This window comes from Acanthochromis polyacanthus, chromosome 8, assembly GCF_021347895.1.
Source record: "Acanthochromis polyacanthus isolate Apoly-LR-REF ecotype Palm Island chromosome 8, KAUST_Apoly_ChrSc, whole genome shotgun sequence".
Classification (NCBI taxonomy): domain Eukaryota; kingdom Metazoa; phylum Chordata; class Actinopteri; family Pomacentridae; genus Acanthochromis; species Acanthochromis polyacanthus.
Genome location: NC_067120.1, coordinates 36011950 through 36028460, shown reverse-complemented (window position 1 = coordinate 36028460; position 16511 = coordinate 36011950). Strand labels below are relative to the sequence as shown.

The 16511-nt window shown below is 37.4% G+C and overlaps 1 protein-coding gene across 1 annotated transcript; it reads right to left on the bottom strand.

Moving 5' to 3' along the window:
* Positions 1-23: 23 nt before the first annotated feature.
* On the bottom strand, positions 24-16465 carry sh3gl3b (SH3-domain GRB2-like 3b). Its single transcript, XM_022200997.2, has 10 exons — positions 16298-16465; positions 13992-14060; positions 13837-13909; positions 13371-13514; positions 11779-11912; positions 11227-11385; positions 10142-10245; positions 7960-8075; positions 7797-7850; positions 24-6547 (listed from the first exon to the last, which is right to left on the bottom strand). The coding sequence occupies exons 1-10, from the start codon at positions 16340-16342 to the stop codon at positions 6336-6338; spliced, it is 1110 nt and encodes a 369-aa protein (XP_022056689.1). The 5' UTR covers positions 16343-16465; the 3' UTR covers positions 24-6335.
* Between the last annotated feature and the right edge of the window lie 46 nt (positions 16466-16511).

The window sequence follows — 16511 nt, the reverse complement described above, 5'->3', positions numbered from 1 at the left end:
ATAAAAACAAAGAAGGCAAAAAATAGACATGAAAGAACATTTATTACTCAAAGAAATTATTGCAGAAATACATTCTGAGTTTCTACAACAAAAATCTGTGTTCTCAGAGGAATAACATGATTCAACGGTGCTGCAAAATGACTTAAAAATCAGCTTAACAGTCACCATGCAGATAATCCGACATCTAATACATCTGAGATGATTTCAAACAGCACAAAGCTTCATTTAAAGCCTCAACGAAAGTGTTTTCCACTGAAACAATATTAATCTGGAGAACATCAGTGATGGTGGATATTCAGACAATGATATTTAAGATTATTTCCCAGCTGTTTGTTCAGTTCAACAGCAAACACACTGTAGAAACATTCTGCAGATAGGCTGGTCATTTCCCTGAAAGAGAGGAATAAAACTGTGTATGTGCTTCCCCTCAGCTTCCAAACCAAAATGAACATTTACACATTTTATTAATTCATTACATTCAAGTGCAGTGATTCATTTATCACGTAAAGCCAGAAGATCCACAACAGCACGGCTTCTTATGTCAACTACAACAGTCACTATTAAATACAGTGGTCTATTCTGTGTTAACTGCAGGTTTATATTTTAAATAGGTGTCTAAAGGGACATTTTGTAGAATACACGGCAGCTGCTTGTGCTCTAATTTATATACATTCTGCATTTCTAACTGACAAACTACAACAAAAGCAGCAGCTTCAGCTCAGGGTGGTGTCAACACAAACCAACAGTCTCCATCACACCGACCTCTGAGATTAAAAGGAACAGTCTGACATTTTGGGAAGAGATACCCAACCCGCTCAGTGTTTATCGTTTTAATAAATTTGATCAATGCTCGCTCCAAAATAAACTGTTGGTGTTCTCTGTATAATTTAAAACAATAAGGCAACCTTGACCATAATATGTGAAGTACCCTGTGAAATGAGATCGAACATATTAATCAGTGATCTTTAGAGGAGTTCCTTCTTTAGGCAGAATCCGGCTACCTGATTCCCCCTTTTGCCAGTCCTTATGCTAACCTCAGTTAGCTGTATTGACCTGTGTCCAGTTCTTATGCTAATCTAAGCTAACTATGTTGTCCTACTTTCAGTCTTCATGCTAAGCTAAGCATGCAAATTCACTCTGCTTCCATTCTTCATGCTAAGTTAAGTTAGCGGTTTCCCCAGCTTAACTTTACGTTGAGCTAAGCTAGCTGTTTCCCTTTGTTTTTAGTCGACATACTAAGATAAGCTAGTCATTTCCCTTGTATCTAGTCTTTAAGTTAGGCTAGCTGTTTCCAGTTTTCATTCTTAGCTAAGATATCCGTTTCCCCTTGTTTTCAGTCTTTGTACTAAGCTAAGATAGCTGCTTCCCATGTTGATCTTTATGCTAAGCTAAGCTGGCCGTTTGCCTAGTTTTTTTAGTCTTTACTAAACTACATTAGCTGTTTTCCCTGCTCATTGTTACACTAAGCTAAGTAAGCTGTTTTCCCAATTTTTAAAAAAAAATATACTGAGTTAGGCTAGATCTTTTTTTTGTCAAGCTAAGCTTGCTGTTTTCTCCTCTTGTACATCTTTATGCTAGGCTAAGTTAGCTGTTTCCATCTATTCTAAGGCTGTGTCTGAAATGGCATAATAACGTACTACATACTACATGCTCAATGAGTATATACTGTATACTACGTACTATAAGTATGATTACAATGCCAACCGTTCACACTGTAGTATACTATTACGTTTCCCATAATGCATTTCAAACCTCCGACGACAAAAACCAGAAGTACGGCTATCAAATATCTCGGCTGAATGCCAGCTTCAGGTTGATTTTACGCTAACAAACAGTCGCATAATTAATGTTGCAATTTCAAGCCGGCACTCCTCATGCAGTTATTAGCCAGATTATGCGAATCGTTTCAATTGTAGCTGCAGGCTACTGGAGGTAGCTGCTACTTGTTCTGTATGCAAAGCGAGCTGCTGCAACTAGCTGCTAGCATTCAGTAGCACGTTGTGAGGCGTCTGACAAATTTAAAACGCTGGTCAGAAAACGCCTATTTCTCAAATCTGTGGGGTGATTAGGATGACTACTTAACCACATAAAATAAATAAAAATCGCCCCGGTCTGGCCACAGATCCTGCGGAGGCTTCCATTTTGGTGGGTAGCTCGCAAAGCATTATGGGGCGGTTGAGTATGACTAGTGTGGTCACCGCGCATACTTAAAAATTTTCCGGAAATAGTATACATCCGGGTATTTCTTACGTACTCAATCTTTTCATACTATCTAATGTGAACACACTACATACTTATTTTGACGTCACACTTAGTATGAGTAGTACGTTAGTATGCCATTTCGGACACAGCCTAATTCTTTATTCCAAGCTAGCTGTTTTCCTTGTTTCCAGTTTTTATACTATGTTAACCTAGTTGATTCCCTCTGTTTCCAGTCTTTACATTAGGCTAAGCAGGATGGTTCCCTTGTTTTTTAAGCCTTTCACTAAGCTAAGCTAGCCACTTCTCTTGCTTGTCCTTAGGCTATGGTAAGCTAGCTGCCCCCTTGCTTGTCCATACACTAAGCTAAGCTAGCCTTTTCCCCTGCTTGTCCATACACTGAAGCTAGCTAGCTGTTTCCACCGCTTGTTCATACACTAATGATAGCAAGCTGTTTCCACCGCTTGCCCATATACTAAAGTTAGCTAGCTGCTTCCCCTGCTTGTCCTTACATTAAGCTAAGCTAGCTGCTTCCCCTACTTGTCCTTACACTAAGCTAAGCTAGCTGTCTCCCCATTCCACATTTTCATGCTAAGTTAAGCTAGCTGTTCAAAATAAATGAATGAAAAACACAAGAGAACATTTTGTGTCAACATCAAATGTCAAAGTATTCCTTTGAATAGTCCCAGAATCCTAGGTGCTAGTGTACAATGACCTTTAACCTGGTTAAAAGGAATATACCAGTGTTTTCTCAGAGGTTTCAACATGTGATTTTTTCACTGTTCGCTTCAACTGTTTAATATATCTTCTAACAGTGACTCTGTATCCCCTAAATCACATTTTATTAAAGCTATTTTGTGTAAAAAGAACCACATCTTTTTTTAGTTGATAATTTCCAAGCACTTAAGCTGATGATCTGTACAGCAAAACTCCAAAAAGCCCAGATGTAACTTCTGTGTAGTTTGTTGTCAATTTGTTCCCCATCCTGACCTGAGTCTCAATAAGCTGATAAAGTGCCGACAGCCTGTGACATCTTTGCTTAAAGTATTTGCAGAGTGTCAGTGGAGGAACCTGCCGGCACAGAATACACAAAACCATCCATTACACAACTGTAATCTGGGTATTTTTACTTTTCTTACCTCAGAACTAAGGATTACAGAGGGTGATGTACTCAGTTACAGCAGTACCCTGTTCACAGCAGCCTGCAGTTTGTCTCAGACCAAAGTGTAAATGTGCAGTGATGTAAAAGGCTGTTTGTGAATGAAACGTAGCTCAGAGGCTTAAAGGGAAAAAAGTGTAAGAATGTTGTGTTCACTGACTGAACCTCTTTTCTCTGTGTTAAAGGATACGTTTTCTACATTTTTCTTACAGTCAACACATCCCAGCAAACAGTCATGATTCTTAAAGGTGTGAAAGTGATCTGTGAGGCAGTTTCTCAATAAATTCAAATAATTTCATTTTATACCAGAATATTGAAGCTTCAAGTTCTGCTTCAAGAAGTGAACATGGAATCAGGATGCCACATTGCAAACCACCAGTTTGTAGAAAACTATCATGAGACCATGTTTCCATGCTTCATGCGAAGCTAAGCTAGCTGCTTCACATTGCTTCCGGTTTTTATACTATGACTAGTTTGTGTGTGCTTAGGAGTGTTTATCCTAAGTCAAGTTCCATCCATCCATTCTCTATACACCGCTTTATCCTCACTAGGGTCGCGGGGGGTGCTGGAGCCTATCCCAGCTGACTCGGGCGAAGGCAGGGGACACCCTGGACAGGTCGCCAGTCTGTCCCTAAGCCAAGTTTCCCCTGGTTATCTTCATGCTCAGTTAAGCTAGCTGTTTCCACCTATTTAAAGACTTCATGTTAATCTAATTTGTTTAACTAATGCTAAACTAGCTATTTCCTCCTGTTTATCTTTTTGCTAAGTTAACTTAGCTATTGCTGCATTTCCAGGCTTCATGGAAATTTAAGGTACTGTTTTCCTTATAAATCTTTATGCTAAGTTAAGCTGGTTTATCCATCTGTTTCCAAACTCTATGCTTAGCTAAGCACACTGCTTCCCATTGTTTCCAGTCTTTATGCCGTGTTAAATGGTGGTTTCCCTGTTTCTAGTGCTTTCCCTAAGCTAAGCTAGCTGTTTCCCCTAGGTTTCTTTATGCTACGTTAACCTAGCTGTTGCTCCATTTCCAGTCTTCATACTAAGTTTAGCGGGCTGTTTCCCCTGTTTATCTTTATGCTAAGCTAAGCCAAATGTTTCCTGTCTTCATGCTAAGTTAAGCTAACTGCTGCTCCCCTTTAAGTCTTCATATCAAGTAGAGCTAGTTGTTTCCACCAGTTTCCAATCATTATCCCTAGCAAAGCTAGCTGTTTCCAGTCTTCGTGCTAAGCTAACTATTTCCTCCTTTTTATATTTATGCTAAGTCAGCAAAGCTGTTGCTCCATTTCCAATCTTCATACAAAGTTGAGCTAGCTGTTTCCCCATTTATTTTTATGCCAAGTTAAGCAAGCTGTTTCCATCTGCTTCCATTCTTCATGCTAAGCTAGCTCTTTTCTCTTTCCATTTTTTCATGCTAATCTAAACTAGCTGTTTCGCCTTGCTTGTAGGTTTTATATGAAGCTGCGCTCGTTGTTTGAAGGTCTACATGCTAAGCTAGCCGTTTCCTCCTCTTTTGGATGAAAACATGGTGAATGGTTTAATGTAACTGAGTCTGTGGTTTGTTGACTGTGAGAAAAATATATAAAATCAGCAACATTATCCTTTAAGTATAACTTGAGATACCCAAAGGTCAGAAACTAAAGAGCTTCAGAGCAGCGGTTCCCAAACGTTCTGGTCTATTGACATTTGTCTCTCTTTTGTCAACGTCAAATATGGCTTATTTGAAATGTGTAAGTGGCCAAATGTTAGCCAGTAGTAGTTGGACTAATGGCTTCAGATAATTATTACAACAAAGAAAATCTTTGTTTGAGGACAGCCCTACCAACTCTTCTTCAGATTATTGCTATTTTTTACAGAGATGCTCCTAAAAACAGAATTTCCCCAGCCTCTTATTCTGAGTCTGGTTTTGGCAGCAGCTTGAACACATTAAATTCAGATGTACTTCTGTCTAGCAACATTTTCCAGATTCTTTATTTGTTGTTTTTGTAAAATTCAATATTCAAATACATATATATTTTTACAGAATTAGTCTGATTGCAACATCAGTTTGAAGGTATGTTTTCTTTCAGAGCTGCGACGATCTTTCATTGTGCTTCTTTGTTTGCTTGATGGCATGAGATCTGTGCCTCAGTTAGAAGAAACCACTATAAAACAAGAAGGTTGTTTGGTAAAACCTCCAGTGAAAGTTGCTCAGAAGGATCCCGACTCAGAAAACCTACTTTTATCAGAGGGGATTTCCTTATTTTATTTGAATTTTACAGTCTTTTGAACCGTTTTTTTTTTTTGCTTTCTTAAAAATGTGTCCACCCTTTCCAACACTGCGCTAGTTTTTATACACCAAACTGTGTTTTTAAGCCGCCTTTATTTTGCTGCTATGTGAAGCACTTTAATTTGGGTTTTGAAAAGTGGTCTGCTAAGTAAAGATTATTATTACTACCATTACAGATGCCCCAAACCATTTTAACTTGCACCATCTCGACTCCAAGCTCCTCACTCTAAATCTCTAATGATTAGTCCAACCTCCTGATAGAAGGATCTCATATTAGGACCTCATTTTGTTGCCAAAACACAAAGCTTATGACCATTTTTTTGCTTCATTTTAAGTCTCACTGTGCACAAAACCCTGAGATACTTAAACTCCTTCACTTGCAGTTCACTCCAAACCTGCAATAATTCTCAAACAGTTTACCTTTTAAAGCAAACAGAAACACATCGTCTGCATAGAAGCCTATTTCAACAGGTTTCAAAGCAGTTATTCTGATATGTTTAGCTTTTTTCTCATTTTTTTGCATTTAACGAAAGAAAATTTCCCTCAACGCCCTATCTTTGGGAACCGCTGCTCTGCATCAAAAACTATGGCCGTCCTTTCCTTTGACTGATTGTGAAAAAGTGCAAATAAGAAGCTGAGAACTTGCATATTGTCTCCCACATCTCTAACGTCTAACTTCTTTTTGGAGTCCTTGGGATGTTGGACGCGTCGTCACGGTAACGGCAGAGGCACCAGCACGTCCACGTAGCTGACGGGGAAGAGGCCCGTCCGGTCGCCCAGCGTCCCCTCGTACCAGTTGGCGTCGACCCGGCCGGTCAGCACGATGACGTCGCCCTCGTTGAAGCCCAGCTCGCCCTCGTGGTTCGGCAAGAAGGAGTACATCGCCCGGCAACAGGGCTGATCCAGGACCAGCTTACTGTCGGCTGGACCAGAGACACACAGGGGGAGATTAGAACTAATGATGGAGGTCAAAGTGGAAGAAAAACTCTTTAATTGTCGGTCAGTTAATGATCAACAGGAAGCTAATTTCCAAAATAAAAGAATGCTTTTGAGGCACAAATGTCAAATATTCGCTGTATTGTGCTATTCAAAAACAAAAATACGCCACTAATTCTCTATTTTCTGTTATTTTCTAGACAGACAAAATTAATTAATGATTGAACAAACTATTGTTAGTTGTGGTCCTGCGTCAACAGTGAATATAAACTCTCTAGTAGGAAAAAAGCAAAAATAATAAAAGAACAGAAAGTTCATTTGTACGAAAAGCTCAAACTGTAGCTCTTTTTCATCTTTTAACTCTTTTCTCTTGTAAAACTAAAAACCAAAGTTTGAAAACATGTCTGACAAAAATTCAGTCAACTGTGCAGTTTTTCTCTGAACCTTGAGATCATGTGGAAACCTCTGAGTTGGGACAGTGGACATTTTTATCTGTGGTTTTCACTATTTTGTCTTTCTTTAAGAAAAAAACAATAGTTAATGATTGAAAAAAAAACTATTTTTAGTTACAACTTTGCATCAGCAGTGGACAAAAACATCCTCTAGCAGAACAACACAATAAAAACATCATTTTGTTGGAATCAGAAACTAGATTGTCTGTCTCTTCTTCATCTTTTGAGTCTGTTATCGTGTAAAACTGAAAACCACAGTTTTAAAACACACCTGATGAAGCATACATCGAACAGTTTTTCTTTGAACTGTGATCCAGGTCACGTGAAAACCTCTGAGTTGTGAAAATTGACACTTTTATTCACGAGTTTTCAATTTTCTGTCATTTTATAGACTAAAAGATAATTCGAAGATTGAAAAAAAAACGATTGTTAGTTGCAGTCCTGTATCAGCAGTGGATAAAAACACTGTAGTTGGACAACAAAGTAACAATCTCCTTTTAAATGAATCAGAAACTAGTATGTGCAGCTGCTTTTAATCAAACAGTGAGTCATCTTCATCTTTTAGGTCTTTTTTGTTGTAAAACTGAAAACCAAAGTCGAAAACACATCGGAAGAAGCATAAATCATGAAGTTTTTCTCTGAACTTTAATTGAAATCAAGTGGAAATTTTTGAATAGTAAAAGTATATTTTAAGGTGTCACAAGTCCAAAAAGTTGTGTACTGCTGCTGCTGTCAAAGGTTATATCTGATGCCATATTTGATTAAAATATCTGTATTTTCTTACCGTAACAGGAGATGGGGCTGCCTGGTCTGGACGGTAACACCGTGAACTGCTCTCCTGCACATGAATACAGCAACTTTTAAATGTGATATAATCAAACAGCAGGTCCATTTAATATTTAACACGCATTACAATGAGATATTTAAACAGCATGTGTGTGTGAAACCTGAGGAAACAGAAGACGGCTGGTGGTAAAACCCGATGCTGCTGCTGTGGTCGCTCCTGACTCGGATCTTTCTGGATCTGAACCGACGCTCAGGTTTGTTGCTGGCAGCCGTCAGCCTGTTTTACATTTAAAGAACGTGTGGAGATAAATGCAACGGTAGCTCATAAAATAAGATAAAGGAGTCTTTCAAACCAAATTAACAAAACCTCCCAGTTCATATCACGGATTTTAGCGATAAATCCTATTTTTCAAAAGCCTCTACATTTTCAGTTTTTGTTGATCCTTGTTTACAGCAAATTATTATTACGCCGTCAATTAATGCGGCGGAGTTATGTGGCGATCGGTGTAGGCTTGATGGTCTGTCTGTCTGTCTGTCTGTTAGCAACATTACTCAGAAATGAACTAAAAGATTTGGATGAAATTTTCAGGGAAGGTCAGAAATGACACAAGGACCAAGTGATTAGATTTTGGCAGTGATGCGGCTTATAGTCTGGATCCATGAATTTGTTAAAGATTTCTGTATGATTGCCAGACAGCAGCATGGCGTCACTGTAACTATGACAACAAGTAAACACTAAAACATACAACACCAAAAAAATTGTTTCCTTGTCTGAAAAAAATACAAAAATTCAGCAAAAAATTCCCCAAATTTCTGAAAATTTGTGAAACCTTGAGGAGGAAAATTCCAATAATCCCTTAAAAGTTTCCCTTAAAAGTTTTCTTTTTTTAAAAAAACTAATTTAGCAAGAAATTCTTATAAATACTTTTTTAAAAATGAGTAAAAATCTTCCAAAAAATCCTAAAAATATCTAAAATGATTCCATATGTATCAGTAAAACTTTTAATATATCTAATATTTTCTTTAAGAACATTCACGTAATTTTTTTGTGAATGTTCTTAAGAAACAGTTTTACAATTTTTATTTTTTTCCCACCAAAAAATGTTCAAAGATTTCCCAAAAATGTTGAAAATGTGGACATCAGAAGTTTCACTGTGAATTTTTGTTTTGTTTTTCCCACATTTTTAAACTTTAAAACGGGTCAATTTTGACCCGCAGGACGGCACGAGGGTTAAGAAGGTTTTATTTACAAAAAATACAAACACTAACTATGAATGCAAACTAAGGCCAGAAGTCACTACAGGTGAGAGAGGGGGGAAGGCAGCCTTCCTTATCCGTCAGAAATGACACAAGGAACAAGTGATTAAATTGTGGGGGTGTTTCTGAGTCCCATTAATTCCCGCTACATATTTAGGACACGTGATTCGGTATCTGCACATGACGTACACATGTATGACACACGCCTGTGTTCAGCCCAAGGTCATTTAGTTTGTGGGTACATCTATAATAAATGAACACATTCTACAGTGCCGTGATTTCTGATCATTGATAACTAATAAATAAACAAAAGCCGCATTTGTTAAATAATTAAAAAAAACTGTTAGTTACAGAGTTATCGCCTACTTAACAACAAAAACTGAAAATGCAGAAACTTCACAAAAGTAGAAATAATGCGTAGCAGAATGACTACCTTAAAATTACAAAACAACACTTAGAAGCTGGACTGAACAGATGTTTTTTAAGCAGACTAAATGTACACCCCCTGTCAAAAGTTTTAGGACACTGTCTCATTCAAATAAAGTAGAATCTGTCCTACAACTTCTGACAGGGGGTGTATTTCATCATGTGGATGTGATCAGGGCAGGACTCTGATCATACATGTAAAGTTTCAGGCAGATTGGAGCATGTTCAGGGCATTTGCACAGCATTTGAAATTTCATGGCGAAGGATCAAAATTCCAGAGGCTGCCACGGACACGCCCTTTGACTTTGGAAAAAGATTTTAATAACTTTGGATCATTAAGGCCTCCTGTATGTACTGGCAGAATTTGAGGTGAATTGGAGTTTCCCCCTAGGAGGAGTTCGCTCTAGAAAAAAATGAAAAATGGGCAAAATCTGACATTCAGTGCAAAATAGCTCACTTCCTGTTGGGTTTGGAATGTGGCTGTCACTGACTTTTTTGTTCAGCCTGATGTGCTGCATATGTGTACCAAATTTGGTAGATACACCCCCTGTCAAAAGTTGTAGGACAGGTTCTACTTTATTTGAATGAGAAAGTGTCCTAAAACTTTTGATAGGGGGTGTATTTGTGGTCTAAAGAGATGTCAGAGGGGTTGAACCTCACCTGGCCTGCAGGTTGCCATGGAGACCCTGCAGGATGCGGTGGGCGCTGCGGTGGAAGTCGAGCAGCGCAGTGACCAGAGTGGCCAGACGACCGAGCTGATCCACCTGCAGCAGGAAACACCACATTCACCATGAGACTTTTCTCTGCTTTGCCTGAAATTTTATAGCAAAAAATGTGGATATTTATAAAGATATTTGTGAAAATTCGGCTCCATCTATCAAACATTTTCTGAGAAAATGTTTCTTCAGTTGACTGTCAACCTATTTTTAACATGTTTAAATTTGAAGCTGTTTGAACCACAATGTCTCAGGAACTATTAAAGATAAAAACATGAAATTTTTACAGTTATTTCTCATCATGTCATTGATTCAGAATCTGTGATATATTGGACAAGTAGATCAGATAATCTCAGATTATGGGGGAGCTGAAATATGAAAAAAAAAATCAAGCAGTCATGAAAATCTTTGAGCAGATTAACAAAAATTGATAAAGCAGAAGTCAACTAATGATAGTTTCTGAACCAAAAGTAGCTGCATGCCACAATAACAGCAAACTAAATATGTTAAATAGTCTGAATATGAAATACCTGGCCACAAAAATGATGAAAAGTTGAACTCTCATAGCTGCTTAGGCATGTTGTACGACAACAACACACATATTTTATGACTGCTCACATTTTTTGTTTATTTTCTTATTTATATGTGCATTTATGTGATTATTTGATCTATTATTATTAATACTGTAGATTCTGAATTGGTGAGATGATGAGAAATAACAGTGACGATTTCAGGTTTTTATCTTTAATAGTTTCTGAGATGTTGTTGCTCGAACAGACTCAAATTTAAATGTGAAGAAAAAGCTGCTGAAAGTGAGTTAAAGGGCAGATTTTAAAAAGATTTAACCTGGAAAATGTTTCGGATATAAAGCCAAAACTTTACAGATGCCATTTTAAGCATCCATAGTTTATGATAAAAAAAAGTTTCAAGAAAATAAAAGGTGGCTGAGCAGAAGGAACCTGATGATTTAAGGTGGAATAACCCAGATTTAGAGGGATCAGTGATATAAAGTGTGTTTCTTGAACTCACGTCGTTCTGCAGCAGCGTGAACATGCTCCTCTCCGCCAGCTCTTTGGAGGTGACAAACTTGTCCCAGGCCTGTCGCAGCTCTTCTGTTGGAACTTTCCCTCTTCGTCTTCGCTTGTAGTCGAAATCCAGCCGACGACCGTTGACCTTCTTCAGCTGGTACTGAGGAAACAATTTAAACAAACATGATTCCTGTTTCTCTGGACTAAATTAGAAATGTTTTGAGTGGGAGGTAGAAATAATAACAATACTGTCAATAATTGGAAAAATGCTAAATATCAGATCTAACAATCAGGTGAACTAAAAATCAAATTACTTCTATAGAATTAAAGGTTAATAGAGTTCATGCTGAGTGAATCATGATTCATGTTTCATCACAAATCATCCAAAGCTGTTGAGATTTTTCACTTAAAACCAGAAATGTCTGATACAGACCTGAGCGTGTTTTTTTACTAAACTGAAGACGTGAACCTTTAAACTCTGATAAAAACAGAAGCATCAGTTGTGTTTCTGCGTTTTCTTGTCCTGACATCCCGCAGCGTTTCCTCGACTCACCCTGATGTCCTTCAGCTCTGAGTTGTGCAGATCCTGCATGGGGTCGATGAAGGTTCGCTTGACGTTGACGTCCAGAGAGTCTCTGGCCTGAGCGACCTGCTGCAGAGCTTCACCGACACCAGACAGAGCGCCGCCTGTATAGAGAACAAACAAAGAACAAGAGGACAATAAGCAACAGAGGCACAAACACTGAACAGAAATGTAATTTGCATTTTATTTCTTTATTTGGTAGGGACGGTGCACATTAATGAACGCCCATTTGTTCAGAAATGGGCGTAAATATGCCAGATTATAGCACAATGCTAATTTACATCCATCGCCCCTGAGACAAAAAAGACATAACAGTGATACATAAAACAATAAGTCACAATAAAAGCACATTGCAAGAAGTACCAAAGAAAACATAACAGCGAAACATATGAAACATAGGACATTAGGTCTCAATAAAAAGACAATAAGTCATAATAAAAAGATAATAGGCCACAAAAAAAAGACATTAGGTCACAATAAGAAGGCAATAAGTCACAATAAAAGGTCAGTAACCTCTGTTAGTTCTAATTTACTGTCAACAAAATGGACTTCATGGAGTGTTTCAAGGAGCTCTGGCTGTGGTTTAACCCTCTGAAATTACTCCACTTACCATACAGAAACTGTAAAAAGACAAAGAATCATTAGATTTCCAACTTTCCGACTGCCTTCGAACCTCGAACTTGTCTCATTTAAAAAATGATCCAAAAACAGATGGTTTGCAGTAACCAGATTCTGTAACATACTAAAAAATTCTGCACTCTTGACTGAGTGAACAGTCACACGACACAAATTCAGAAAGTTTTTAGGTTGAACTGCAGGCAGTGTTTCCATAGAGTAGAGAGGAAAATCAAAGCTACTGGATGAATAAATAAATGCAGCATGGCTCAGAAACAGTGAACAGAGGAGCAGGTTGTTGGAGATCCATTCAGCATGGAGAAACATCTTTCTACCAATTATGTGTAGAATAGTTTGTAGAGGTTGCAAAAATATAAATAGTTAAATATCTGCTCTATGTGAAGCCTCCATGTTCTTTCTAGTATTGGGTACCACATGTGGGTGCTTGGAAAAATGTTGAACATGTTGGTTCCGGGTTTTTCCAAATTAGCTGAATAAAAAATGTGAGAATTTAATTTTTTTTTTTTCCTTTTTAGGATTGCTTACATTCTAACTGTGTCATACCGCAGAGAAGACATATTTAAGTAGTCTTTTATTCTATTCGTGGTTGTTTTGTTTCCATGGAGCTGCAGGGCTTTACATTGCAGTGAAAAATTAACCCACCGTGAAGAAAAATGTGACAGGAGCAAAAAATGCACAGAAACTGCTTGGAGTTTGGAGGGTTAAAGAACAGGACCAAAGTCAACCGTCATGTTTCTGTGTAAAAATAAACCTAAAGTTTATCAGAAGACAAAACGAAGCCTCAACAACATGAATTTAAAGAGGCTTTTGCTCAGAAAAACTGAGAAAATCAGATTCAAAACAACCCTATTAAAAGAATAAGTCACCCAAACTGTTAAAAGCATGGCAGATTTTGAAAATGGGAGTGTCGACGGACGTTTATTTACCAAATTCAGAAGCAGCTCCGAGCTCCTGACCGTACAGCAGCATACAGTCTCCCAGCATGCCCTCTGTCTGCGGGTAGCCGGTCGCCCGGCCCTGCCCTCGAATCCTGGACACGGTGTTGAGCATGCTCAGTTTGGCTCGGTACGCTGCACACAAACACATGCAGCTTTATATTTGCTCTTTAACAAACACACCCTTACCAGCTGAACCTTTTCTTAACAAATTTACCATCACCAGTTTATTTTTGAATTTGATTATTTTGAATTTTTGCTTAAGAAATGTTAACAAAGATTATTAAAATTGGAGCTGACTCATCAGGTGTTCAACTTGTAGAAGGAGCTGATCCTGGATCACTAATTAAACTGTAGGGGTCAGTAATTGTGCACTTCGTTAGCTGTTAGCTTCTTTGTGCTGCTTCAGACTTTCTTTCTGTCAGTAAACAGATGTGCTCCAGCTGTGGTTCAGTACCTGGGTTTGGCTGCAGGAACTCGGTGGTTTTGGACAAGAGCTCAGCCAGCAGGATGTGAATCACGGTGACACTCTGACGGAAACACAGAGGAAGAAGTCAGAGTCGGCTCTGATTTAAAAAAGGAGGTTTTTATGTGTCGTTCTGAAACTTTTACCTTCTCCATCTTCAGGAAATCTTCATCCAGTTTGGTTCCTTCTGCTCCCATCAGCCTCTCGTTCAGCAGCTGCAGCAACAACAGACCAACAGATACTACATTAGAGAATAACATCTCATTTTAGCATGATTAACAGAGACCTAATGTAGTTTTTAACATCTTTTTCATAATTTTTAAGACACTCGAACGTACACACACACCAGGGGAAACCAGTAATAGCAACACAAAGTAGTTCATCCTCATAAGAAAGCATCAAATCAGGACATAATCTCGACATGACACCAAAAATAAGCTGAAAAAGAAGAAAAACTCTCTTTGTAAAAGCAAATACAGTCAGACTGAGTCCACATGTTGCAGAAAACACCCCCAGAGTAAAGTAAAAATACACCATTACTGCAAGAAAAATCCCACTTAAGTAAAAGTAAATAGTAGCTAAAGTATTGCAGTATGTGTTAAGTAAGTGGTTGTTTTTTGCCTCTGACTGATTTATTTTTATTTATTATTCACAGTGATTGATCAGTGAGTCAGCAGCTTGTTACTGTTGGAGCAGCTGCAGGGTTTAATTACTTAACATCCGCTTTTATAATCAGGGACAGAAGAATAATCTGATTAATGTGAGAGAAACAATAACAAAACAATAAATACACTGTTATTTTACACATTTTCCTGTTCTGTTAAATTACAGATAAAATCACGGAAAAAAAATCTGTCATGTCCTCATCAAAAATCAGTATTTACAAAACAAAATGACACATTTTCCTACATTTCAAACAGCAAAAATATGATTAACTTACAGGTATCCGCTATTATTTGAGAAAAAATAAATATACTAAGAATTCAAAAATAGTAAATAATTTTTTGTTGTTGTTTTACTGATTTTTTTTGTGTTTTGTTGAATTACAGACCATAAAAAAATTACACTGTTCCACTGTATTTAAAATCACTGAAAATGTGGTTATTGTACAGATTTTTTTTCACCAGCTTTCACTGTTTTTAGTATGGAGTAGTGAGAGTGCCAAAATACAAAAATAAATTCATAAAAGAATAATAAAATAGAAGTGGAAATAAAGAAGAATAAACAAAATGAAAACTCAATAATGTTGCTATATAAATCAATATTAAAAAAAAATGAATACATAAAAGAAAAGTTGTAATAAAAGTAGAAATATAAAGACAAATAAATAAAATATTTAACAAAAAGAAGAAATGCGCTTATAAATCAACAAACAAATAAACACTGTGGCAATATAAAGCAATATTTATGGAGTAGTGAGAGTGTGAAAATACCAAAATAAATTCAATAAATAATAATAAAATAAAAGTGAAATATAAAGAATAAATAAAATTAGATGTTGCTGTATAAATCAATATTAATAAAAATGAATCCATAAAAGAAAAGTAGAAATATAAAGACAAATAAATAAAAAAATCTAAAAAAATAAGAAATGTTCTTACAAATAAAATTAAAAAAATAATATGAAAACATAAAGCAATATTAATAAAACTGAATCCATAAAACAAAAGGTTAATAAAAGTAGAAATATAAAGACAAATAATTAAAAAAATAATTTTTAAAAACTAGAAGAAATGTGCTTATAAATAAAAAAATAAATAAATACTGTGGCAATATAAAGCAATATTTATGGAGTACTGAGAGTGTCAAATTACAAAAATAAATCTTTAATAGATTTATTTTTGTAATTTGGCACTCTCACTACTCCATATTTAGTCTTACAACACAATTATTTTTCTCTGGGAACTTTGGTGCCATATTTTCTGAATAGATTAAACTATTTAAATCATATTTTATAAGCTTTTCATATTATTTGAAAGTAAAAATGTCCATTATGTACCTCAGAATCGACTCCAAAACCGAGATAAAAGCAATACAGCAGCAAAACTTTGAATGCAGGACTTTAACTTATAGTGACACTGTAGTATTTCTACTTTTACCTACAGCATCATAGTACTTCTGGTAACACTAGTACACAAAGGAAGTGCCTTTAGTAAGGCGGCAGCAGCTATGATAAGAACCTGTAAACAGCCTGCAGTACTGCAGTGATTGTACCAGCAGTAAACAGCTGTTCACAACTACAGATGCAGGTTTAAAGCAGGTCACAGACAAAAACATCACATATATATAATCAATGATCGATAGATTCTCTCTGATCCATGTTTGCAGCTGCAGGCCGAGTGTCGCAGTGAAACCAGAGGACATCCTCCAGATATTAGTCTTATCCCGCTTCACCTCGTGTAATAAACACCGCCCCAGCGCAGCCCGGCTCGGCTCGGCTCGTTCCGCTCACCTGGCTCGCTTTGTGCAGCTGCTTCTTCATCCCGGACACCGACATGTCGACCGCACCGGCCGGCCGCAGATCAGCGGAGCTGCCGGCGGACACCGACAACCTCCATCCCGTCTGACACGCTCCGTCCCCCGCAGAGAGCGACTGCGACGAGCCGCCCCCACCTCCAGGAGCTGCTGCTGGTTCTTATGTTACCATCAGTTCATCACTTTAATGA

Coding starts and splice junctions, on each gene's coding strand:
- sh3gl3b (XM_022200997.2), bottom strand. CDS start 16,342: ATGTCGGTGTCCGGGATGAAGAAGCAGCTGCACAAAGCGAGCCAG. Junction 13,910..13,991: donor ATTTCCTGAAGATGGAGAAG/GTAAAAGTTTCA, acceptor TGTTTCCGTCAG/AGTGTCACCGTGATTCACAT. Junction 6,548..7,796: donor CAGCCCCATCTCCTGTTACG/GTAAGAAAATAC, acceptor TCTCTGGTCCAG/CCGACAGTAAGCTGGTCCTG.